The 27500-nt window shown below is 44.2% G+C and overlaps 1 protein-coding gene and 1 long non-coding RNA gene across 3 annotated transcripts; one reads left to right on the plus strand and one right to left on the minus strand.

Annotated features, from left to right (window-relative positions):
* The first annotated feature begins 235 nt into the window (after positions 1–235).
* cdh16 (cadherin 16, KSP-cadherin) lies at positions 236–26605 on the plus strand. Of its 2 annotated transcripts, XM_027007404.2 has the most exons (18): positions 236–366; positions 1031–1081; positions 1235–1333; positions 3236–3370; positions 4042–4171; positions 5822–5980; positions 7039–7235; positions 11142–11267; positions 12476–12626; positions 13188–13400; positions 14369–14445; positions 17100–17291; positions 20070–20311; positions 20799–20929; positions 22317–22556; positions 24858–24974; positions 25629–25745; positions 25938–26605. In XM_027007404.2, the coding sequence occupies exons 1-18, from the start codon at positions 346–348 to the stop codon at positions 26036–26038; spliced, it is 2499 nt and encodes an 832-aa protein (XP_026863205.2). In that variant the 5' UTR covers positions 236–345; the 3' UTR covers positions 26039–26605. The 2 variants fall into 2 exon arrangements, with proteins under 2 accessions (XP_026863205.2, XP_026863204.2); XM_027007403.2 differs by having other exon boundaries at positions 236–1081.
* On the minus strand, positions 21861–24936 carry LOC118240465. Its single transcript, XR_004775439.1, has 3 exons — positions 24872–24936; positions 24375–24477; positions 21861–21934 (listed from the first exon to the last, which is right to left on the minus strand). It is a non-coding gene; the product is annotated as an uncharacterized LOC118240465 (long non-coding RNA).
* Positions 26606–27500: the final 895 nt, after the last annotated feature.

A 27500-nucleotide genomic window follows, 5' to 3' on the forward strand; every position in this document is an offset into this window, starting at 1 on the left:
TTGATTTGCACTTACATTTAATATTATTAAATTGTTAATTTTATTACATGTTTACATTGATTTTATAATAAAATGACATTCAAAGAATAGCACTCCTCTCTTCTCATAACAAACATACGAAATTAACAACGAGAATACCTCAGTTATTTTAACCTCATGTAATGTATTCCCTCATACATATGTAGGCACGGAATTATTCAGGGACTTGAACCAGACGCATAATTAAAGGAAACATGGTAGTTAAAAGGCTTTGTGTCAAGATAAATAAGTTAAACATTAATCTAACTTGAAAGTAGACACAGTTACCACACTTAAACCATTTTGTTTTGCCCAGGAGAAGCGCGGATGGTAAGCTGCTATCACGAGGTAAGGGGGACTGCATATGAGACGGAGTAAAGTGATATCCCAAACAGACCTGGCTCTGTGCGGCTGCGGTGACGAATGAGAGCAGGGCTTGACTTTGTTGTTGGCTTGTGGAAACGTTTCCACCGTCATGGCAAATGTCTTTTTAATATATGATAAATAGAACCTTATTACATAACGTACCCGTCTTGTGACATTTTATACCTTTCTTGACTGTAGCTTCCTTGCAGTGTATTTATGCATTCGTTTATTTGTGTTATTGTGTGATTGTGTGTTCAATTGTTCCATAAATATCAGATTTAGGCTATCTGTTAATTGTCTTATTTAATCTCCGACTGAGGTGACCTGGCAATATTAAAACTTTGTTGATGGCAAATAAGTCACTTTTCTTTGCCTTTCAACTTTAAAGGGGTAACTTCACCACAGTCTATGTGGTGTCACTTTCCGTGTACACAATAGATGCCGAATTTGATATTTTAACTGCTTTACTTTTGGCCTAAGAAAAATTGAGTATGTATGCTTTCTATTTTGGTTTCTTGGGTCTGCATTTGCTGGGCTAATCAGAATGCAAATTTTCCCTTTTTTATTTCGAGTGCTAGGGAGATGTGTTGGTCTCAGTTCTTTAGCCTAATAACGCAATATGATGGTTCTGTTCACTAAACAACAGGACACAATGTGTTCAGTGGATAAGGTGTCTTCATGGATCAAGACACTGAATGTAGGTCTTTTGCTTCTCCTTACAGTGTGTGTATAGTTTAATGTAATGTTAAAGTGTACCATGTGATAATATGTAATGAGCGGCAGTAACCTTACTAACTTTGCTTTTGTTGTTTGAATATACAATGTAATAAACACGTAATACTTTTTTTAGCTGGTGTTTTCTCTGACACTTCTGCATGGTGAGGCAGCGCACCTTAAGATTGGTGTTCCAGAAAACTATGATGGTATTTTCCCTTGGTACCTCACCAAGGTGAGTTGTTCCCTAAAAGGACAGACTGACACTATTTCTTTAATCATTGGTTGAACTCATTTTATACAAACTGGAAATTAGACCGTTACTTAGCGAGGCACTGTGCTAACAAAATATCTAAAGGAAAAAAATTTATGTTTTTCATTTATGTTGCTTTGTTTAGGTTTTTCTTTTTTTTTGGCTCTGCAGAAAACCTTTTCCAACTTGCTCCAAACAGAAGTTGCAAAGTAATAATACAAAAATTGATTACTTCCAAATGTCCAAAGAACAGTAAAATGGTCTGGCATGAACTAAACATGAGTTATCATTTCTTCCTCTGATGCCATTAAAACAGTAGCAGATGCAGTAAAGGAATGGCATTAGGGTACCTGGTGCCTTTGAGACCTAAGAGGGAGGCCTATTATTGTCTGCACTTATGTTGTGAGTCACGCTGCCAGGTTAAGAGTAATGTATTAAGGACCACTCTCTAGCATCCAGTCCCCCGGGGAGGAGGACTGAAGGCGGAGAAGTGGAGAGCTTTTATACATGTTGTTCATTTCCTCTTTTGTAGCAGTCAGTGCTCAAGGTGTAATTATGAACATGTTGCTTACGCATCATTCATTCGTCAGCAAACCATTTGTGGAGGCCCTGTGAAAAACCAGACAGCCAACCGTTCTGTGCACCCATGATGGCAGCCGTCTTTAGCACATGCCTCTCAGTAATGGGCAGCTTGGTCTTGTCTATGTTGCCTTTAAACTCTCACGCCATAATCGGAGGCATTTCTATGAGAACGTCAGCGTCCAGTGGAGCCACTCCCTCGTCTCCCTTCACATTAAATACCAAGCTCTCAAAATGCTTTCCAAATCAATTTTAATGACATACATGAGGGTGGGTGGTTAATTACCGCTACTGTGTTTGCACTGAAAAGATAAAATGGAGGCTATACAGTGTTTATTCCCAGTGAGTGACAAAACAGGCAGTGACTCATTGGTGAGCTTTTGCATCCTTCACTTCAATGCTGTTTCCTACATCCCTGCCGTTTTTCTGCTTTCATCCATGCAGCTATCAGTAACGTCGAGCATAACGCAAGGAAAATGCAACTCTGATAACAACACGGCAGCATTTTTGTTGATGTTTAGGCCGAAGAGGGGAGAGTTGCTCTGTGGCACCCAAGCCTCACTTTGATCACGAAGGACAAATAATTGTTTGTCGTACTTTTTGATACACAGTTGCTGCCATGCTCTTAATGAGGTCTGTGGAAAGCACATTCTGAGAATGTGGTTAGATTAAAGCGTTGAAGCTTTCAGGAAGCCGAGAATTGCTGGCACGGTTTTGGCAGCTGACGCCAGCCTGCTGAGTGACATACATGACTGCATAGAAGCTGGGCTCATTAGGCACGTGTTTTTGGGAAACACGCCTGCCCTGTGCCAGGTTGAACCCAACAAGAGCAGATGCCTTAGTGCCAGCTGTAAAAGGGACTTATTGCTGTCAGTAACAGCAGGCCCCCTAGCTGGAGACAATAATGAAAGGGGATGGCTTAGAATGAAAGGGGATGGCCTAAGACACTGTTTTGCATAGTATGAACTCTGAAAGACTCTGTCTAAGCCCTCATTCTCTTACAGCAGAGTATCCCAATAGACAAAGCAAACTGTCAACACAAACTGTGAACAATTTAAAAAAAACCAAAAAAACTATTGACTTCGAAGCACCAAAGGACTAGGAAAAGCCTGTCAGTTGCAGTAATATGTCTGCTATCACTGTTCCACATGTTGATGCTGAAAAAAGAGATGTTTATGTTTTTAGACCATATATGTGACAAATAAACAACTGAAAATTAATCTGGACAATTATTTTCAGTTTTTGGCTCACAAAAACTTTCACTATTCAGAGAACTTCTCGCCGTTGTTGGAATTCTTCCCACAGCTGCCTGACCTCCCATTAACCTACACTGATCTGATGGTGGGTGGTGATGACGAGGGGATTTTTGGAGTGGAGTCAGGATTCCTGTATGCCCTAAAACCACTAGATCGAGAGAAGCAGCCATCCTACTCTCTGCAGGTGGGTAGTCTTCATTCGTCTCAAGCTCAGGTCCTGTTTCACGGATAAAACTAACCATCATATATAACCACGTCATGTGACAGCTGAAGTTTGAGAGAGAGGCTTTGCAGTCCTAGCTAATGCATTCCCTACTCACCACTCACATTCATTGTGATGGGTTTTCACACCCCACCAACACAAATCTCCTGTCTGTTTTTCGTGACTCCTACTCCCACTTACTGATCTCCAGACTCTGGATATCTTGCATTCTAGCGCAAAGAAGGAAGCCGCCCAGAATTCCAGCCCAAGTTTCTTTCCTCTTTCTAGTTTTCCCTCCTCAAGCCAGTTAGTGAACTGAGTCATGGACTGCAATCTCAAAATGAAGGCCATCCGTCTACATTAGAGGTCCGTCCGTCGGCAGTGGCAATGAAAATAGTTACTGTTTACCCCGTCATCATGCATCATGATCAAAGTAATTACAGATAAGCTTTGATGCGCAGCACACGTTTAGCCCTAGAAAAATGCCTGGATGGATAGCAGACGTCCAGCAAGGCTTCAAGTCTGCAACCAAAAATGCCCGTTTAACACCGCAGGAAAATTGTAGGTCATAACACGTGATGAAGCGGTGCCCTGTGAAGAGGGAACAGCTCTTGCTGTGTGAGCGTTGAACCTGCCCCATGCTTTTCCTCCAGGTGTCCTTCACGGCGTCCATGCACCCCCAAAGCTTCACCGTGGAGGTGTGCGTCATTGACAAGAATGACAACGTGCCTGTGTTCCGAGAGGAGAGCATGAGGGGCTCCGTGCAGCTGGGTCTGCTGAAAGGTGGGAGGGGGTGTTCCACAGGGGTACATAAGGGGCCCTTCATTGGTCAGTGTCCAGCCTAATCACCCTGACTGCTGCTGCAGTTAGAAAGCTTAGGATGGGAGGAAGTTGAAAAGGAATTTGAAAGACCACGCTTCAAGGATGTTGGTTTATCCTTCCAGAATTACTATGCCAGTTCTTGAAGGTGCACCAAACATGCATCATTCTCTTGATGTCCTAAATTCAGTGTTGCTTTTGTAATATAAGCTTCAGGTTTGGCCAGTGCAATGCAGCGTGAAAGGGCATGGGTATTCTTCAGAGATCACACACACACACACACACACATATTAAAACTTGTTTTTGCTTCAGGTTCTAAGACATCATTAAGAAATATATTCACAAATTGTCTTAAGTATATTTTTCACTTCAGCGAAAGGCATGGCACAGCTGGTGGTACTGTGTGATCGGTTGACGTCTGATATGGGTTGCTTCGGATTTGATGTTTGCATGTTAGTCATCCAAAGTACTTATTTTATGCAAATTTCTATCATTAAGGCCAAGGAAGAAATGTGTTTTATTGCAGCTCTACTGAGAGGTGAACACCTGTAGGTAAAGTGGCTGATATTATGACGCATTAATAGCACTGGTCCAAGCTCTAATATGCTTGGACCATTTCCAGTGCAGCTTGTATTCAGACTGGAGATTATGTTTGTCTCTTTTTCCTTTCCATGTGAGCTGCTACCGAAAGGCTTTCAGTCTTCTTTTTGATGTTGTCATGGTTACAAATATCAGCAGGTTTACTTACACAGTGTCTTATGCTGAAACTGAGCCATAATATTTCTCACTGCCTCATAATTTTGTAATAGACATATAATGTGTATAGTCATGCAACTTTTTGCTATCCATTTTTTCTTGACATTGTTGGTTTTGGTAGATAAAGGTTCGAGAAGCGTGCCTATTCTCATTTAAAGAGCTTTGAGTATAGATATGAGTATTTGGATTATAAAGTAAGATAAATTAGAAACCTAATTCATCTTGATGCTAGTCACATAGAAAATGCTAGTCTCATTGCTTATGATGACAGGAGAAGACTCTTCCTGGAACAGTCAAACTGTTATTTCTTAATTGCTGTTAAGCAGTTAGGAAGTTTATGGAAGGTTCGACTTACTGTGCATTTAATATGTTATAAAGAAAATAGAAATTAAAATGTAAAGAGGAAAATATGGAATGACAGGAACTGTTTGTGTTCGAAGCATACCACATCATCTGTGAAACAGTCCAACACGGGGAATTATGGCTCACTTATCTTTAATGAGGATGTGGCTAATTCCTACATAGCTCACCCATTATGAATGGTCTTCAAATCCTCTTAAACCTCACAGTTCAGTATGTTGCGGCACAGAGCCAAAACTAGTTAGGAACTGCACAATATCACAACAGTATATTATCACCTCATCTCTTGTCATATCATTTTCATTATCATTCCTCATCTTATTATTATGACCTATTAACCCATTCCTTTATGATAATACATTACAGATGAAATATTTTTTAATGGATTAAAAATGACAGCAAACAGGTCATTTGCCTGACCTGAAGTGTGCTTGTCTGTGCCAATGAAGAGGTGAGTGGAGCATTTCTCAACCTCTGTCCTTGCTTCCTTAACCACAGGGATCCCGTTCATGCAGGTGGAGGCTCTGGACCAGGACGACCGCAACACCGCCCACGCTGACCTCCGTTTCAGCCTCCTGGACCAGACGCCCCGCATCCCGGCCAGCCACATGTTCTACGTAGACGCTGACACTGGGGAGGTGTCACTCACTGAGGATGGTAATGGTCAGGGTAGTTTATTATGTTGATTGGCGTTTGCTTTAATAACTGTTTTCTTTGGCTCATGATTCAGTGTTAGGTGCCCTGCTCCTTTAGCTGGCCAGGACAACTGCCTTCTACCGTGTCCTCTAAATCCTACTGTATCATCTCCCTCCCTTTCTTACACACACACACACACACACACACACACACACACAGACATCCATTCCGGCTCTAACCAGTCAAATCCTGCTAGGAATGAGAATCAGACCTGCTGCTGCTATTGGTGGACACACAGGTTACCTTGGTCCTGACAGCCGTGTACCTCCAGCTGGACACTGGCTCCTCATCCTACACTTCCTGCGCTTCCTCCTGCTCCCATTTCCACTGTGAAATCAACTAATAACCCTCTTCATTTCCTGCACTCAGCCAGGTCAACTGATTGCCTCGTTAAAGAGGTCAATAATGATATTGTCCTTTTTTTTTCTTTGTTAACACACTTTTTGTGGATTGGAAAAGCTCTGTATTCAGGCTCAGGCTCATGGAGCTTGACCAGCATGGCATTTAATTTCAGTGAGAGCCCAAACACTGGCACAGGTCAGCCAGTTACAGTTTGAGTGCCAAATGTAATCAAAACAGCCAGCGCAAAGGCATTGGGGGAGGTGGGCTTACTTTGCCATTACAATCATTCAACAGATCAGGGAGTATTTTTATACAGTGTTTGGATTTGGCTTTACTCTGCATTGGAGCCAAGAGGCCTTTACATCTGCTGTTAAACACAGCTCTCACACACATGCTGCATTGCTAAGAGCAGACATCTGTTTTGTAGGCCTGTACTGATATTCAATGTATCTGTGCCTGCTTTCTGTAAAATCAAGTAGTTACACGTACATTCGTACTAATCCAGATGAATATACATTTATAAGGACATTATAAGTCATATATTTAGGACAAAATACATGCATGGAGCATGTATATCTAATGCTTGTTCACTTTAATTGTTTTGTCATATTCAGAATATATACACGCTGCTCTGTGTTTGAATGCATGCATGTGATTTGTGTGCTTGTAAACTGCAGGGGCCTCCACCCTGGACCCGGAGATGTGCGGCCGCTACAAGCTCTCGGTGATGGTGCAGGACATGGGAGGGAGGGCCAACGCTTTCTTCTCCACTGGAACTGTGTTGGTGGAGGTGACAGGGAACACGTGGTCCTCCCCAGACCCAGTGCGGCTGCAGGAGAACCTGCCCGGGCCCTACCCTATCCCCATCTCTCAGGTGAGAACCTGCCCGGTCCCTACCCTATCCCCATCGCTCAGGTGAGAACCTGCCCGGGCCCTACCCTATCCCCATCTCCCAGGTGAGAACCTGCCTGGGCCCTACCCTATCCCTATCTCCCAGGTGAGAACCTGCCCGGGCCCTACCCTATCCCCATCTCCCAGGTGAGAACCTGCCTGGGCCCTACCCTATCCCTATCTCCCAGGTGAGAACCTGCCCGGGCCCTACCCTATCCCCATCTCCCAGGTGAGAACCTGCCTGGGCCCTACCCTATCCCTATCTCCCAGGTGAGAACCTGCCCGGGCCCTACCCTATCCCCATCTCCCAGGTGAGAACCTGCCTGGGCCCTACCCTATCCCTATCTCCCAGGTGAGAACCTGCCCGGGCCCTACCCTATCCCCATCTCCCAGGTAAGAACCTGCCCGGGCCCTACCCTATCCCCATCTCCCAGGTAAGAACCTGCCCGGGCCCTACCCTATCCCCATCGACCAGGTAAGAACCTGCCCAGGCCCTACCCTATCCCCATCTCCCAGGTAAGAACCTGCCCGGGCCCTACCCTATCCCCATCTCCCAGGTAAGAACCTGCCCAGGCCCTACCCTATCCCCATCTCCCAGGTGAGAACCTGCCCGGGCCCTACCCTATCCCCATCTCCCAGGTAAGAACCTGCCCAGGCCCTACCCTATCCCCATCTCCCAGGTAAGAACCTGCCCAGGCCCTACCCTATCTGAAACATCCTGTTTCTCTGGAAACCTTGTGTACTTCACTGTAGTTTTGACTACCTCTACATCTTTAACTACAGTACACCGTCATTATTCCCTGGAATCTTTTTCAGATCTACCTTATCTCCCTAGAAGATGACGGTCATTTTCCTTTTGCGTCTTCTTGTGTGTCTGTGTAAAATCTCCCCACATGTTGCTGCTCATGCTCGTCTGACCTTAGAGCAGCCAACTGTTAGCTTGTTATCAAAATTTTCTAATAGCGACAGTCCAACGCTTCTCCCTGCACGTAGCTGCCGCAAGCGTATAAATAACACAGGACATCAGACCGATGAAGGCAAGCAGACGAGGTGCTCGAGCCCTGCGGATCTCATCTTTAGTTTCCATTAAACTTTAATTGGCTGGAAACCGTAATCAGCAGTCGGCAGCTGCAGCTGCGGTGGGAAGGTGTGCAGGCTTAGCCGGAGGCCTCGCGCAGCGGGACTGAGAGGGGTTAATGCAGGGGCCATGACGGTAATGAGCCATGCTCTGGTGTACACCCTCAAGATGATCAAAACTGCAGTAGTCTGTAAGTTTGAGCGCGTGCTTGTGTAACACTGTCACGATTTGCTTGTAGTGTGTGAGTATGCACACTTCTGATGTGTCCCCTCCCACCCGCCCATCCCACTCTCTCACTCTCCTGTCTTCCTCCTCTCCTCCTCCTCCCCTCCTCCTTTCTCTTTTTCTCACTTTCCTCATCCCACACACGCCAACGCTTTCCCACCCTGCGCTGATGTGGCGCAGAAATCCGGGCTGACTTTTTTTCACTTCAGCTTTTGTTTTTCATTTTCAGTAATTATTCACATTTATATGCCACAGTGTGGCATATTAGCACACCATAGGAACCGTGTTTAATAAGCAGGGACTGGATTGGGAGAGAGACCGGGACTGGAAAAGCACATCCTAAGCTGTGAGACAGAGGCTAACCCTGCTAACCCACCTATCGGGGACCCAGTTGAACCTACACCCAAAAGCTAAAACATATTGGTGAAGTAGCCACTTAGTGAAAAGCGAGGTCAGATGCGTTGGCTGTGGCATTCTCTCATGCAGTCAAATACGTATAAGAAGTGCATAAAGGTAAAGTTATGTCACATTAAAAGAAAAGAAAAAGGAGAGCGAGAGATGAGAGTGAGAGCCAGCATTAAAGTCACGAAGCATTGTGTGTATGTGTATGTTTTTAATGTGCATGTGATAGAGAGCTTGTGTGTGTGTGTGTGTGTGTGTGTGTGTGTGTGTGTGTGTGTGTGTGTGTGTGTGTACATGCATACATGTGTGTAAGGATGTGTGTGCTCGTGTGTGTGTGTGTGTGTGTGTGTGTGTGTGTGTGTGTGTGTGTGTGCGTGCATGCGTGTGTGTGTGTGTGCATGCATGTGTGTGTGTGTTTATGCATGTGTGTGTGTGTGTGTGTGTGTGTGTGTGTGTGTGTATGTGTGTGTGCGTGCATGCCAAAGGGCACATGTGTGTTCATGTATAGTCCTAGCAATAGAGATATTTTTTTTATGTACATGGGAAAAGCCTTGTTCTACCCACTCCTTTGGGTGCTGAGATGTATATGTGGGCGGTGGGAGTCACAACTGTTATGAAACAGTTTGGTGATGCTGAAGGACTCCAAGCCTCTCATAGCAGGACCACACGAGAGGCACATTTCTCTCTTTTTACTTTAAAAGCTCTTTCAACAAAAAAGCCCAGCCAAATCCCTCAAGTGCTGATAGTCAAGATGAAATTCAGAGTTGCGTATAAAACATTTCTTTCATAATATTTCTTTGCTTCAGTATTTAACAATTGAGAGTTTAACATTTTAATTACATTTAAATTAATTTCTATGTTGTTCCTCCAAATGTTACATTCTGTCCAGTTAAGATAGGCTTCAGGGAATTATCACTACTCACTGTCCAGAGAAGAGCGGTGTACTTCAAAGGCCTGGATTATCAGACTGTATCTTAACACAGTACTTAATCATTTGTATATACAAGTAAACCTCTGAACTGTGGAAACTCAACATATGACATCACCTCAGCTGGAGTGCACCAATTTTAGAACAGCGGGGGAGGTCATTAATCTCTTCAAAGCGCTGCCCTCCTGAACATCTCTGAGTGTATGCAGGAGCCCTGTAAAGAGAAGCTGGCTAGTGTGTACACAGACAGTGGCTTTGGAGAGCCATCTCCATAACAAACCAAGATGGTGCCAGGAAACCCAGAAAGTGCACATGCGGTGTACGTGGTTTCCCCGAGCAGCCCGCCCCTGCTCTCCCGCTCCGCACCAGCGTCTTCTCCTTGTTCGGTGCTTTTTACACCCTTTCCAGGCCTGTTGTTTTTTTCCTTTTTTTTTTTTTAGCTGAATGGAAAATCCCTCCACGGCGAGAGCAGCTGCTGGGTTTTGGCAGCTCCTGACCTCGGTACACTCTCCAGTCACAGATCTCAGCACGGTCTCCTCATCACCTTGGGGTTCTGCAGAACCTTTACTTAAAGTGGAATTTAAACATCACCTCAGGGATCCCCACAGCCCCAGATTGGTGTGCATGTGTCTCTGTGATGTGCTTTATGTGACACTGTGTGCTGTGGATGGTCTTTTTGTGTTCTTTGCTGTGATCCTGTTCCATCTGTGAATGCTGATGTCTTTGGATATGGGTTGCATTTGTGTATGTGTGTGCGTGTGTGTGTCTGTGTGAACACCTTCAGAATGACTTTCATATCTTTGAATAAACTCTAAACAGACTCTTCTTAGTGACTTTGCCCCCCAGTGGTGAATGGAGGTATTCCCAAATGCATCATGTCCCATCTCTGAACTTCTGAAGGTTATGACTTTAACTCTTCAAGCTGCTCCTGGGGCAGAGCCGATCTGTGGGTTATTTCTAGGAATGCAGCATATATATATATATATATATATATATATATATATATATATATATATATATATATATGTTCTAGGTCTTTGCTTTTGTTGTTCTCTGGCACTTTGAAATGGTTCTTTGCCCTAAGTTCCACTTGTGCTGAATTAACCTACACCAGAGTCTTGTAGTTTTAGACCCTTTTGTCTTGTAGTTATGAACTATTTCTGATTCTGCTTTGTCTATGACTGGGTGGTGCATGCTTGTGTGTGTGTGTGTGTGTGTGTGTGTGTGTGTGTATGTGCTCATGCTTTGCACTGCAGGTGAAGTGGAGTGGGAGTTCGGTAGAGTACAGTCTGGAGGGAGAATTTCCAGAGATGCTCTTCACCATCAATAGAGAAGGAGTAATTTACCTTAATGCTCCTCTGGACAGAGAAACGCAGGACCAGGTAATGGGCAAAGCAGTGCAACATCTGTAGAATGTATATTTCCCATATGTAGTGCAGGCGTACTTTAACACTGATGTGTCCTGGATTCCTAATTTGGTTGAAGTAATCTAGGCCGAGCATGAGATCTGAATGTGTATGCCATATAAATCAGCCCTGTTTTGTGAGTGGCAACCACACCTTCTGGAATAGAGGTGACTGGGAGACTGTAGGAGGAGGAACTCGAGTAAACTTTGGGTGGAGTTCTGGGTGGAGTTCTGGGATAAGGTGGGAAAAGTCAGTCCCTCTACTGAACATGTAGAGAGAGTGAGAGGGTGAGAATTACAGGAACCAGGGAGGAGTTAGGAAATAGGAGGGGTGCAAGATTTCCCACAGACAAAAACAAGGAAGTTTGGGAAAATAAATAGGGAGAAATAAAGTTGCAGGCAGGGTCTTTTTCCCAAACTTCAGTTATTCCATAACTCCATAACTCTATTGCAGTTTAGTCATTAGTCAAGCCAAAATCCTCTTAGCAGCATGTATCATCCATCTTTATATAAGGAATAGCATGCTCCACAGCGCCTATGTAACCTAGACTAAGCCCACCTATCCACATCCATAACAACAATCTGGTATTCAGTAAAAAAAATACACATTAACTCAAATGTTGGGGGGGTCACTACCTTTGTGTGATTGTTTGGAAGACTAGAATGTTCTACCCCTTTCACACTGGTTCATATGACTTGCCAATAATAGACTTTTGTTTTTTGTTCCATGAGTGTGTTTTTTTTTAGCTTTAGACTAAGTCAGTGTGGGTTTGGACTCACTGGACTATTGTTTTGCATTAGCAGGATATATTTATACTTTGGCAGAATGTGTCTGAGATCAGCTACCATCTATACCTCAGAGAATCAATCCAAATGTCAGTCTAGAAATCAGCAGTTATACTTAGGACTAGTGTCCAGTATGGACCTGAACTTAACGGTCCCAGTGGTGGATGCTGGAGGAGAGAATTAGAGTTCCCTTTTTCAAGCACTGATCCTATGCTGACCTGACATGAAACAAGGAATATAACACAGTCTTGACATCGGCTAAGAATGAGAGGGTGAGTCTCACCCTCAAAGAGTCTCTCTCTCTCTCTCTCTCTCTCTCTCTCTCTCTCTCTCTCTCTCTCTCTCTCTCTCTCTCTCTCTCTCTCTCTCTCTCTCTCTCTCTCTCTCTCTCTCTCTCAGTTCCACATCAGCATTGTGGTGGAAAGGCCCGATGGCAGGGAGATTGCTAAGCCAGTAGAGTTGAGGGTCATGGTGGGTGATGCCAATGATAACAGACCCACCTTCCCTCAGATGCAGTACCACACCGTCGTCAAAGAACTCGCCACAAAAGGTCACGTACCCACCCACACATGAATACACGCACCCACACATACGCACACATGCCTACATATACTAACAGATGCACACATGCACCCCCACTTCCATATATGCACTGCATACACTGACACATACACACGCACACTCCCACGTGCAGACAGACACTCACACACTCAATTATTCATTACTGTCTGATTGCAGGTACACATCGTGAGGATTCAGGGCATGACAAATTACCATCAACATGAAATCATTAAATTATGAAGTACTTATATCATTAATGAGCAATGTTCATCCATGAATGTATATGCTGCTTTTAAGAGAATAATTCACTGACAAACATAAAAATAAGAACAGAAATCAACAGAAATTAAAACAACTCCCCCTTTATAATTGAGATTTTTTTGTATTCTCTTCATCTGTTGAGAGAGTGTAAAGCTCTGTTTTACCAAAGTGCAGGTTCCTGTACACTGAAGTGTTCCTGAGCGCTGTAGCTGTGTTCTTTATTCACGCGCTCCGGGTTGTCAACAAGCTTCAGACCCGTTCACACACCGGCTTTATATCTGTCACACAGGAACTGAAATTCTCACGGTCCAGGCAGCCGACAATGACGATCCCAAAACAGACAACGTACGGATCTTCTATCGGCTGGTCGGGCAGGTACCGGAGAGCCCCTGGAACTTGTTCCGCGTGGACCGAGACTCCGGGGTGATCACGGTGCAGGTGGACAGCATGGAGGGCACCGCTCCACAGTACACACTCACCATCACTGCGGAGGATGCAAAAGGTTACGAACAAACAGCCACATAAAATGTACACATATATGGTACACACACTAACACACTCTTCCGTTACTATCTTTGTGGGATATTTCCTTTGATTTGTCTATTATACTACAGCCAAACCTGGCCCTAACCTAACCCTAACCTTAACAACAGCGAACAAAATGAAATTCTTGTTTCTTTTTTTCATATAAAAGCTTCATTTTAGATAGATAGATAGATAGATAGATAGATAGATAGATAGATAGATAGATAGATAGATAGATAGATAGATAGATAGATAGATAGATAGATAAGGTTTTCCTAATATGAAGACAGAAATAGCTAAATACGTATGGGTGCGCACACACACACAACCACACACACACACACACACACACACACACACACACACACACACTCACACACACACTTATACATAGATTAACATTTATAACATTACCTGGTGTAAATTTGGGAAAAAAAGATTGCCATAAGAACCACATTGTTCTTATTTTTTCCCATGAACTGAACATAACTTTCAGCTTCTGGAAGCCAGTGATCAGATAATGCAAAATGTCACATGGAAACCTACTTGCACATGACATGCTGTTTATATGAAACACTGCATCACAGTCCAGATGTCCTTCTTGTTGTTTATACAGTAGTACTGCAACTGAAAGTCTTGTTTCTCCCCTAAGAGTCTTTTAGTCACACACACTGACTGTATAAGCCTGTTAATTAGATGATTGTCATTTTATGGCAGCTGCGTGATATGTGAGATGTGTCATATCAAATATGTTGTTCATATCAAATATGGGTCATCAAGGGGTGACGTGATATCGTATGAGACATAAAGAGTCATTAGAATTGTTGTCAGTTGCATGTTATGGTGTCAGTTTTTGAGTGCTGCTGGGTTTGCAGAATGATGGGGGCTGACAGCACTGTGTTATGAGGAGACCTGATGATGCTCTCTGTCTGGTTCTTAATCCAGGACTCAATAGCTCCTGCACTGTAATAGTCAAAGTTCTGGATGAGAACAACAATCCTCCAGTATTCTCTCAGCATGAGGTAGGGCATGACTGTGTGTTTGTGTGTGTGTGTGTGTGTGCGTGTGTGCGTGCGTGCGTGCGTGCGTGCGTGCGTGTGTGTGTGCGTGTGTGTGTGTGTGTGTGTGTGTGTGTGTGTGTGTGTGTGTGTGCACTCTGGCTCAGTGGAACACAGCTGATTTGATTTGCTGATACAGAGTGAGGTGAAGAGCTGATAGTGGACTCCATGTTTAATATTAGGCTCAGAGGAATGGAACAATATTAGATGTTTTGTTTTATTTCCTTCAAAACACTCTAAATGGACAGAGGTAAACGCATGGAACTCTGGCAAATTCATGGCACCTCGGCAGTGTTCGTCCTCGCAGAATGAACATTGCTCATCATTTCCAAATGTAAATATATTCCAAAATATTCACAAAAGTGATTAAAGATTGTACCTTTTATATGACTTAAATGTCAAATCTTTAACTACATAGTAACATGTCATGTCATCTCAGTATGTGTGTCACGTCCATAAATATGCCCATGACACAGAATGACACCACTGGGCAATTAACATCCTTGATGCTGACTGCAGAGTAACTCAGTGTCTTGTGTTTTTGCTAATTTGGCCCTTTATACTTGTTTCAAGTACAAGCGCACTCAAATTACTCCACTGATGTCTGACACGAGCTACAACATGCGAAGACAACAAAATCCATTAACAAGCACCTCCTTCCCATTTCGCCTCCCCATGGACGTCTGTAATCGACTCTCTCTATGTAACACAGTCAGGGAACCCCTCTTTGAGCACACTCCCTTCTAACCAGGGAACTTTTCCTTTCCTGACATCATCTTCTAAAACTGGTTGCTTTTCTTTCTCGCCTCATTAGCAGCCTGTTACGGTGTACGAGGGTGTAAGTATTGCAACAACGAGCCTTGTCCATTCCACCGGTGTCTTCTCCCCCATCTAATGATGCAGTCTGATTGAAAAGCAGTCGGGCCTGCACTTTGGAGCGCCAGAGAGAGAAGACAGAGTAAATAAGCAGAGCGAGGGATGTGGGCCGGGCGCAGAGAAGCGCTGCTGCTTCCTGGAGAATCCCCTCTGCGTGTTTACTCCCACGGCGGGTGACTAATTCAGGAGCTCGGTGATGCACAGGGGAGGTGGAAAGCTGTCTTCAGGACACAATGGATCACTGGCATGGAGGCACAGAGGCCCACTGTAAGTGTCCACCTCAGCATGGTATATTTAGAGACTGCACGAAGGAGCCAGAAGATTGAAGATGGGGAGACTCTGCTGTGCTCTGCGATCTAGAGACCCCTGTAAAGTGCACGACTCCGGGGCATACCAGGAGAAAGATGCATCACCGCGTAACCCACACCCTGCCCCCCCGCCCTGCTACAAATAATGTCGAGTAATTCTCTGAGACAGAGCCAAGGATTGGGAGATGGATGGAATCTGAGGTAATGCACTTAGATGCTCAGAAACATGAGATGTCATTGAAGACACGTGCTCACCTTCACTCAGGCAGCCACAGAGCTTGGCCAAGGCCCGACAGGACATGTTTTTGGTCCCATTGAAAACATCCGGCCATATCTGAGTGCCCCGGAGCGAAGCACTAAACCGCAGGTGACTCTCTCAAAGCTCTGCAATTGTGAGACACTTCGGGCTAAAGCATGAGCTAAATTGCGTGTAATTTTAAGGTATTTAGTGAAATGATTCTTTCTCTCTCTGTCTATATTTCACACACGCACACAGAGACGGTGGAAAAAGCTCTTGAGTAGGTCAGGATGGTGTGGCCATGTGAGTGTATGGTGTGGGTGGGTGGAGTGAGTGTTGACAGTGCTTAGTCAGGGAGATCAGAGGCTCGGTGACAATGCCTGATTACTGCTCTTCCAAACACACCGATACGGCGCCTGGCCCAGACTCCCGCTTCTGAACACAAGTGCCCTTAAGCAGTGATAGAGAGGATCTGGAAGGCCTTGGGTCAGCTCTTCTCATTGGCTTAAAATCTACAGCAAATACGATGCCTGCAAAAATCCTGTCCTACCATGCCTGACATATGAGGTTCTTCCTTATAGGTCAATAGTGCATGCGTGTCTGTGAGAGAGAGATAGGTAGGAGTGTATATATCTGAATCTTTGCTGAAATGTATTCAGCTTCTGGTGACGAACATTTGATGAACATGTTTGCTTGTCTGTGAAGATACCAGTGTGGATACCGTGAAATGAGTAGCAGAGCTGTGCTTCATTTTGATTTAGGGTTTATTAAAAGTATATTTCGCCTTAGACACTTAATTTTCATGTCTTATCTCTCTTGCTCACCCATTCTTTTCTTTTGTCTCTGCGCTGTTATCGACATCTCTTTTGCTTGCTCTCTTCCTCATCTTCATCTTCATCCTGCTCATTCTGTTTCTCTGTGTTTATCGTCTTTTTCTCACCTGGTTCCTCTTATCTCTCTCCCTCTACTATGTCTCCTCCTTTTCTCTCTCCTTTCAGCACCCTGACTCTACAACATCCTTCTTTCCACCCCTCTTTTTCCTCCCGCTTTCTGTACCTCTCTCTCTCTCTATTATTTTCTATGAGTCCTAACAAGGAAAGCCTTTCTTTGCTTTGATATTCCCTGCGTGCCTTCTCTCTCTCTCTCTCTCTCTCTCTCTCTCTCTCTCTCTCTGTCTCTGTCTCTCTCTTTCTGAGTACGGGCCATTCCATTTGCCTGAGGATGCTCCTGTGGGTGCCACGGTAACAGCAGTGGCAGCGTGGGACTCCGACGAGAGGGGCGGAGACAGTTGGCTGGTCGACTACCGGCTGGAGTCTGGAAATGAAGAGGAGGTGTTCTCTCTGGTGACGGACAGGCAGACCAATGAGGTCTCCCTTGTCCTCAACAAGGTACTCACTCCACCAACTTGCTTTCTATCCACAAGGTACCTGCAGACAGGGCGATTTGACACTCTTTGTGAAGGCTGTATTGCACTGTAAATGTATGTAGGCTTCTTCATCAGGGAATAGTTTGGGATTTTATTTCACTTGTGTCTTAAAATTTAGGCTATGACCGTTACCTGCCAGGTGACCGTTACCTGCCTCTGGCCAGGTGAATCTGACCCTGTAATAAATCTCCTGTGCATGCCCCACTTTCCTGTACAGCTATAAACCCAAATTCCTTCCTTCAACTGTCCTGGAACCTGAAGATGGAGCAGGGCCAAGGTGTAGGCAAGAGATATCAGCAGACTGCCATGATGGCCACTGTTTCCCCTCTGGGCATCTGCGTTTGTGACTGTTCACATGGGGACCATTCCACTGTTAGGTTTTCCTGTGTTACGGTTTCATTACCTGACCCTGATTTTGGATAATGCACTTATTAAAATGCCTTTTACAAATTATGTATTTTCTTTTTAAAATCCATAGGAAAACCAGTTGAATGATGAAAACATGTTCTAAGCAAAACACGTCATCCATACCAATCTATTTGTTGTGCTTTGTGATTACCCAGAGTGTTTAGAGAACCTCATGCCCCAGCCTTTCTGACATGCTGTCCCACTGCTGCAGTTTGGATCAGCCAAATTGAGTAATTGCATTATGCTCTAAATGAAGAGGAACTAATTGCAGTGTTTGTTGTTCTCGCTGTGAGCAGCCCTGGCTGTTGCATTTGGCATCTCTCCACTCACCAGTCAAACGGCTGGATTGGATGAACAACAATGACAAATGCAATTTGCTGTTGCCTTGGAGTGCATTAAAATGGAGTTCTGATGTAGACTTGGTTGTCAGGAGACAAAACTGTTTTTGCTTTTGGTTTGAACCTTAGGAAAGGACCAACAAATTTGATCTTGGATTCTTGGATAGGATAAGGTGTCGAGAACACTCAACACACACTAAGTTATTTTGAGAAGAACAGGAGGTTAGGAGAACACACACACACATCCATATACACACACACACTTGGATGCATACACCTATGTTTGCTTAAAACACAGCTTTATTCAGGCAGTGGGTGTGACTAGAATGCAACTGTCAGTAGATTTGAGAGCTCTCACTTACTAACCAGTTAGGGGTGAGACCATGAAGGCATCTGAAGGTCATTGGAGTATCTTAAAACCAGTTCTGAAAGACACAAGTAGCCTGTGTAGCTGTCTGAGAATAGATTAACTATACTGCCTCATTTTCATTGTGTCAGAATTCTCACAGCAGTATTTTGCTCTCTCTGTAAGATAGAGATGGAGTTCTTTGGTAGGCCAATGTCCAGATGAGTTGACACAAAATATAAGTTTTTCGCTGTTGGGTGTGGAGAGAACGCCACAGAACTGGGATATATTTTATAGGTGATAGAATGCAGTTTTGCAAATATTGCATATAAAATACTTAAAGTTAACGTCCTTGTCAGAACTAACACCCAGGCATCTGGTGTAATTTTAAATCTATACAAGAACTCCAAGAAGGCCCGTGCAGGATTTGATGTTCTTAAGACAATCAAACAAGGAACTGATAAACGTTCAAGCACTGGTAGCTAGGAGACTTATACAGCTGCATATTGTCTAAATACCAGTGGAAGGAAAGTTACAGACTAAACATGATGCTTAGATGAATTCAAGCGAACCCTAATATTCCCAGCCACATACGAAGGTTTGGACCTAGTTTAATGCAGAGCCAGAGAGGTCATCCCAGTTTTGAGGCCTGATAACAGCTGTTTAAGACATTGTGGATAAATAGATCATTGATGTGATAACTGCTAATGTTTGTTGATAATTGCTCCGTCTGTGGCTGATTGGTTGAATCATGCCTTTTTTATATTCAACTTGGCTTACAAACATGCATTTGGCATAACAATGTGAGGACCTAATCCTAACTCCTAATTTATCATTAGCTGAGGCCTGAAAAACCTGCTTTTCGTACAGATCAGTGACCCGGGGGTGCACTTGCAGCATGTACTTTATGGTCCAAAGTACAAAATAACATAGTGACTCAGAGGAACAGGAAGCTGTAGGACTGGAAGGTTTTTCATCATTCTCTTTCTGACCCCCCCCTCCCCCCTCTCCTGCTCTGTCTTTGTTTATCTCTATCTCTCTGTCCCTCTCTTTCTTACTCTCTCTCCTTCTCTCTTCTTCTCTGTCTGTCTCTCTCTTTCTCTCTCTGTCTCTCTCTCTCTCTGTCATTCTCTGTCTCTGCTTATGTCTCCGTGTTTCTGCAAATGCATATTCTGTTGTTTTTATGTAGGCTGACCAGGAAAGCTCAGTGTTTGAAATTCTCCTGTAGAAATGACAAATGCATATTGCTTCTGGAGAATCGTCTAGCCTACGATTAACTGGATGTAGCGTCAGAGGTGATATATCACTCAACGATCCATCTGCCCATGGTGACACACTCGCTGTGCATGGAAAAACAGCTCCTCTGTACAGGCTTACAGCTGTCCTGTACAGCAACAGCCAGTGAGATCTGAGATATGATATTCTCCACAGAACCGTCTCCTTATTATCAGTTTAGTCGTGATACACTGCTTACCTGCCAAGGACACAGTAGGCGATTTTATTTTAAAATCCGCCTACGTTGTACAATTTGGCTGTGCTTGCAGAGGAAATGTGCAGCTTGTCTTTGTTATCAAAAACGAAGAGGCCAAACTCGATTTCACTTGTGTTTTCTGACAGGTCCAGTGTAGTCTGTGGTGTTTTCCCTCAGGTGCTGGATTTTGAGCGGGAGAATGAATACATCTTGGTACTCAGTGCACAGAACCCCGTGGCTCTGGTGCGGGGCAGGTATGGCCCTGCCTCCACCTCCACGGTCTCTATCTTCATCGATGACATCAATGAGGGTCCCGTCCTGTCGCAGAGTCACTACGAGGTCACGGTCAGAGAGGGGGAGGAGCCAGGACGTGTCATTGCCACAATCAGGGCTTATGACCCTGACTCTCATCCAATCAGGTAAGTCAATTTTTATTGACATGAAATATTTATAATAGATAAGAAGATAGTGAGGGTATTTCATAAAAATGACATTCTTGCGTGACATATTTACCCAAGTCATACAAAGGTCCAATAGCAGAAGAGGTCAGCAATGTTCCTGTGGCAGGATCTTTATTTAAGACAAATTATCCAATTAAATGAAAATGGGTGCTTTATGAAATATTCCTGTTGTCAGTGTTCTCTGCCTGGACCTACTTTGAATTCATTTGAATTTTAAGTCACTTGGCTATTTATTTTAAGAAAACAAAAAAAAGAATGACATGTCACAGTACTCTGTTCTTGCATGGCAGTGTCGGTAACGGTAGCACCGACTGGGGCTCAGCAGTGTTCTGTAGTATATTCAGAGCAACAATGCATGATTATATCACAGCCAAGTCCAGAACACACTGTGAGTTCGTGTCCATGAAAGCTTCTTTGCAATCGGCTCTTCTGGTCTCTTTTGCAGGTATTCGCTGAGAGGAGACACTAAGAATTATTTCTCTATTGGAAAGTACTCAGGAGAGCTGAAGACAGTGCAAGCCTTGGACAGAGAGGAGAACAGCACCTACACTATGGAAGTGGTGGCTGAGGATGGGCGTAAGAGACACTTCACTCTGCCATATATGTTTTTGGACTAATTTGTCAGGGTAAATTCCATTTGTAACTTTCCTTCCAAAATGTTCAAAATAAACAAGATGGTTTGGTGTTAAAACATGCACAGATCTGACGGGGGCTTCAAGGGTCCTCAACACAGGCGAGACACGCCATGTCAGACTGCACTGACTGCCAGAGCGCTGATAAAGAAAGTCAACACACAATCTCATTATGCATTCGGGACCACGTACTGACATATTGACAGAAATCTTGGAGAGTGGAACAACAAATACATCAGTCACCAAGCTAAAGTGCTTTTGGCAGTGAGAGGAGGTGGAAGTGTGTGCACGTGTGTGTGTGTGTGTGTGTGTGTGTGTGTGTGTGTGTGCGCGCACGTACACACGCGTGTGTGTGCGTAGAACCCCCCGCCACCATCCACTTTGCTTTGAAGGTTTGCAGCGCATCTGAGATGAGAAGCCGAAACACGTCATAGCTCCCCGCCAATTACCCGCAGGCCTAGACCAGCTCCGTTCACAGCTATCCCAGCACACCCTGCTCCCTCACATTGGCTTACAGAAGATAGAGAGGGATCAATGTGGAAAGGGAGGGAGGTGAAGGGTGACTCATATGCAGTACTGGGAAGGAGGATTCACATAACGTGGAGAAATTAAAAACAAACTAAAATGATAAAATAATAAACAAAGATAAAAATAACAAAGATAAAATAATAGTTCTCCTTGGTTATTAGGATGCTGCAGATAGACAAAGAGGATTATTCCGACTGGCGGTGGAGGCTGAATAGGGGCTTTATTGGGTTTGATGTCTATGCATAAATCTTATATTAGGTCACTGTCTGTAATGCGGCGTGTTCTGTCCTGGTCGGCCAGGAGCCGGAGTCACATCCTGGTGCTGGTAACCTTGAAGCTGTCACTGCTGCACATAGCCAGTCCCTGGCTAGAGGTTACGGCCTCCCTCCCACATGCCCCAAGAGGGGGTGATGGTCTTGGCCTGGTAAACAAACACATTAAGCCTTTGTTTAATACACTGAGATTTACTGGTTCTATACACTGACAAGATGAGGGCATGTTGCCATGAGCTCAGAGTGACTCAAGAATTGGAACAAGAGTGATGGTCATAAAAAGTCACTTTGATGCTGTCAGTCAGAAATGCACAAAAACACACACCCCATGTGATCCAGCACAAAAAGGCACCCCATGTAACCCTGCACAAAACAGGGTCTAAACAGACTTGGCATTTGCAATCTAGATCACTTGGCCCCTAAACCTGAAGGCTTTATGGATTTCTCCCACAAGATAAAATTTTATAGATTCTGAGGACAAAGGCATTCAAGCTCTGTAACGGTTATTGTCTTCACTTTTTCGTCCTGCAGGTAATTCCTCTCTCTCTGCCTCCACGCTTGTGACCGTGCATATCCTGGACGTGAACGACAACAGCCCCGTCCTGGTGGGTGATTACTCCTGGAAGTACCTGTGCACCCCGCGCTGGGAGGACCAGGCGCTGGTGTTGGCGTCGCGGGACAGCGACGGGCCGCAGCATGGCGGCCGCCTCAATTTCTCACTGCGCACCGAGCCCACAGTTCAGCGCAACTGGAAACTAACGCCCATCAACGGTGAGACACTGCGAAATCTCACATAGAGCCCTGTGAGAACATGTTCAGGCCTCTGAGATCATGCACAGAGCGCTGAGAGATCACACACAGTTGCTCGATCTCGGTGACCCTGCCCTGGCTGACCTGACGCTGGGACTGATTCATAGAATTAAGGGTCTCAGACATGTGGAAAAAAACCCATCATGAAAGTGCAGCTCAGTACACAACAGTGCAAACCCACATAGTGCAGATGCCCAGCACGCACAGGCTCTACGTGGCAGGTTACCATGGCCCTTGCTTTGATGATGTTGGGTCACATTAAAAATGGAGAATCAGGAAAGAACTTTTTCCGGCGCATATGGGATGATGGCAGACTCGAAAGACGTCATCGGAATTAGGCCCAATATAGAAACCTGCTGACTTCCGCTGTGCGTAAGCACTGCGCAATGAAAGGCAGCCGGCTAGAGGAAATTGCCTTCCTACCCTGGTTCCTTTCCACAGCAGAGAGTGTGATCTAACCAGTGCAGTGCCTTTCTTCCCGTGGCTGGAACCGGCACTAATGTGACAACCTGATGCCGGTGAGCATGTTGTCTTGGCCACGATGACTGTCTCCATATTGATTCTCTGAATCAAACAACCGTCTGTCTTTGTGCCCTCTATCACTCTCTCTCTTTGTGTCTATGTTCCTTTCACTCTCTCTTTCTTTTTACCTTTATTTCCCTGAGAGCTGTTATTAAGAAAGAATGCATCTTGCTGGCATGGCGGTAATAATTTTGCCTTTAATTTGTTACAGCTCGGATCCCATTGGCTGAAGGATAAGTGTTTTTATGGCGTTACAGTTAGCTTAATTATACCCACAGACAATCAGTGAAAAGCTCCCCCTTTCTCCTGATGACGCATTTGTGACGTGGTTCTTAGATGCCATGCTGTGTCTTGCCCTCTGTCGAGCGTGTACTGAGTGTGGGTCTCTCTGGGGTCGCTGTGTGCTTTGCCTCCCCACATAAAACATACTGGCTGTGCAGCAGTGAGAAGTAGCCTGTTCACACCTCACTACGGCACAGGGAAGTCCACGCAGGACCCCACTGTCCTGTGCTTTAACATGACTTTCTGAACACCTTTCCTTGCGCACTTAGCAAGAAATGGGCTAAAATTGCTTTAATCATTGAACAGCGATTGTAATTGAGTCGTAGACTGCAACACTTGAAAGTGATGATAGAATGTTCTTGCAAAAAAATAAAAAGATTTACCTGATAACCTGATTCATCCCTGGTATTTGCTAAATGTTTGTCAGGTATTTACTAAATGTTTGTCAGTAAAAAACATGATATAGATGCACCTAATAATAACCATACGAAACTACTTAATCAGACAAAGAATAATTAAAGCTGTACTGCACTGTACTGTGTCTCACTTGAATGAAAATGTAACAAGTTTTTCACTTTTTTAATCTTGCTCAGAGTCTCCCAATTAAACCATATAACCATGTAGCTCTGTCTCTTGCTGAGCCTCAGCAATACCAATGTAGGGGGGCAAACGCAAGCATGAATCACCTGCAGCTTTGCTCCACAACCTTTTCAGAATACACTGCACTTCAGATTTGTGCAGAGTTTACAGCACTATGAAGCGAATTCCAAGGGCTCTGATTGGCTGCTGTGTTGCTTAGTGACAAGAAAGGAAACCATTCCTGCGAGCAATAACTAGACACCTGCGTTCTCAAGGACACTCAGCCGCGGACCGGTCCTGAATCCCAGTGGTGGGGTTCAGCACTGCAGAGCTCTAGCAGGCCACATGTTTGTTAGTACTGTTTGAAGTGAGGCCCATGTGTAGTATACTCCTCACCTCTGACAGCAGAGACAGAAGCTGGAGATACGCGCGTTTCGGTTTGCTCTCGCCGTCACCGCAGCCTCTTCAGCCTCCTCTTACCCAGTGGAACATTAAAGAGCTTTTGGTGTCAAAAGACAACGGAGAGCTTTTAGGAACAGTGATAAGACTTAACTGAAACTGATAACGTTCCCTTGTGCCCCTCTTTACTGGCACAGACTCCTGCTCGAACATCAGCCAGCTGTGCTCTGATTAGATACAGAATGTATTACATCTGTCCCAGGGGCACTCACTAATGCTATAATACCCTACGATCAAAGCTTGTTACTGTAACTATTCAAGCGCCTAACTCAAAAGCTACGATCCGTGACAGAAAGGTCATGACCCCGGGTGTCAGCCATTGTGAAGGTGATGACTGCGTTAATGATTAAAAAGCACTTTAATGGTCTAGTTTCTGGCTTTCATGACCGGTGTAATCTGGAGGGTCTTTTTCTTCCACAGACACTCACACTAACCTGTCGCTGAATATCGCCTATCTGGCCCCAGATGTTTACATTGTCCCCTTCACCATCTCAGACAGCAGCTCTCCTCCCAGAAGCACCTTCATCAACCTGCCAGGTACGCCGCTCCCAGGAGCCTTTGGTTCACAGGGTCCACAGCACGCAGTTTGACGTTACCTGTTTGTGCTGCCTTGCTCATCACGGTGACGTAATTCCCTTGTCTAACTGGAGGGCGACATTCAGTGCAGGTTGCTGAATATGCTGGATGAATCACAGTGATTTATTTTTACATGATGCTATTTTAAACAGTTGCCTTTAAACACGTCATTCTTTTGATTTATTATGCATGTAACTGTTGCTAAGGCAGGCGCATCATGGTCTATAAAATCACATTCTGTGTTTAATGATAACTGTGCATAAACAACCACCTGACAATCAATTACTGTAAGACACTGGCTACCTCAAGGTGTGCTAATCCTAATATATATATATACACACACACACACACACACACACACACACACACACACACACACACACACACACACACACACACACACACACACACACACACACACACACACACACACACACACACACACACGTCTCTGAGTCTGACCATCATTTTCACCTGGGCTCTTCCCGAGCCTGAATCCAGGGGTGCGTGCTGAGTCCTGGCTGGTCCCTATGCATCCTCCTCCCTTCACACTACAGGGCTCTTTTTTCATGTGCGTGTATGACTGAACACACTGTGTGCCTCTCCCCTTGCCAGTGACTGTGTGCACATGTAACCTGAGGGGGAACTGCCGGACCGCTGCAAAGCAGCTCTCAGGGATGCCCACTCTCCAGTCCACACTGGGCGTCCTGCTGGGAACTCTGGGGGTTATCGGTAAGAGCGCTTGTCTGTATGTCACATGGCCCCCTACTCCTTACCTAGTGCAATGCAAACATAGTGCAAACATAGAGAGCCAGTTCTGATACTGCCTTGTGTATTTACAGTCAATAACAAGGTGAAGAGGCATCTAACAAGAACATGTGAGATTTATTTGGAAGGTAACATTATCTATGCCTTTGTTTATAGGAACCATACTAATAGTCATCTTTGTAAGACTCTCCTACCAGAACTCCCCACCGCCTGGAAAAGCCAATCAGGAGAGAGTGCCTCTCAAAATGACACTCTAACTTCTCTAGCTAACTGGGCACTAAAAATGTATGGTCAGCAATAATTATTTGCTCCCGTCATTCCTTAGCAAGGCAACTTGCCAGACAATTGATTTTTTTTCTTTAACTCTGAAATGCTATAGGCCAGTGTGTTTTGTTTCAGGTTTGATCCTCAGATCTGTCTCTACACTGCACAATGTAATGGTTCTTGAGCACACACATTTTAAACACATGGAGGGTCAATTAGTGCAGTGCATAGTTTCTTAGATTTCTGGTATATTTTAATGTAGTATATATAAAAACCTTTTGTTTAGTATTGTTTAGTATTCAGGTCACAACTGATCTATTTATCTGTTCATTGTCTGTAGCAGAGGTTAGTGTGGTGTTACTGTGTCTGTTGGGGTTTTTTTTTTGGTTTTTTTTTTAGCCTGTGATTATGTCACCAATTATACAGTTGAGCTCGCCTTTTACATTTATATTATACATGATTATTAGACACTTTCTATTAGATTTGATAATTACATCTGATTACTATCCCAGATCGGTTGAATATAAATGAATTAAACAATTAAAAAACTGAGAAAAAGATCTGTGGTTTGTTGATTCATGCTCTGAGGGACTTGAAGTTGTTACTCCCAGTTGCATTAAGATGACAACACTAGACCATGACCTAGTCGACCTCACAAACATAAGCAAGCTATAAATAAGGCTACAGTGTGCCACAAATAGACCAGCCGTGAAAAGCACTGGCCTGTGAAAGCTAGAAAAGGATCGCCTATGAATGCTCGTGCAACCTTTCATATGTTCCGGTGCCAGGTTAAGTCTCAGATAATGGAAAAATAGGAATGTTGTGTCCAAAAATAACACACTGATTATTTATGCTCATTCACTGTTCCTGATATAGAAAATGATTTATCGTACTGATATCTTAAATTAAACATCCGAAAAATAAAGGTGGGGGGGAACTGTCAGAACAACTGTCAGTGAAACACAAACCATGTGCCAATTTTGAAAAGCAAAAGCAACTCTGGAATATTCTAAAATGGCCCAAGTCATCCTGGGCCAGGCACCGGTGCTGCACAGACAGAGGCAAGTGCTGTATTTAGCTTTTTTGCCCTTGTTTTGGCTCCCTTTGGATCAAATTGTTTCAGCTGGCAGGCACTCCAGACATGGACAAGTCTAAGGTCTTTATCCATGCCATCACTCACCAGGGACACTGAAGATGGTTTGCCACATACGGTGATTTACAGACGGTCGGTGTCAGCGGAAGGGCCTCTGACTTATTATTTGTCATTACTATTTTTACGCATTTTGATAGTATTTGATAATACACTATACAAATAATATACAAAATGCATACAGATAATATATAAAATTATTAAAACTGGTTGGAAAGAAAGGAAATGGGGTTCAACAATCATAAGCTTAATTTTATTATAAGCAAGTTCAACATGTTTGGGTGAAGCCTTCCTCTACCAGAAGA

Source organism: Electrophorus electricus, chromosome 21 (genome assembly GCF_013358815.1).
Source record: "Electrophorus electricus isolate fEleEle1 chromosome 21, fEleEle1.pri, whole genome shotgun sequence".
In the NCBI taxonomy this organism is placed as follows: Eukaryota; Metazoa; Chordata; class Actinopteri; order Gymnotiformes; family Gymnotidae; genus Electrophorus; species Electrophorus electricus.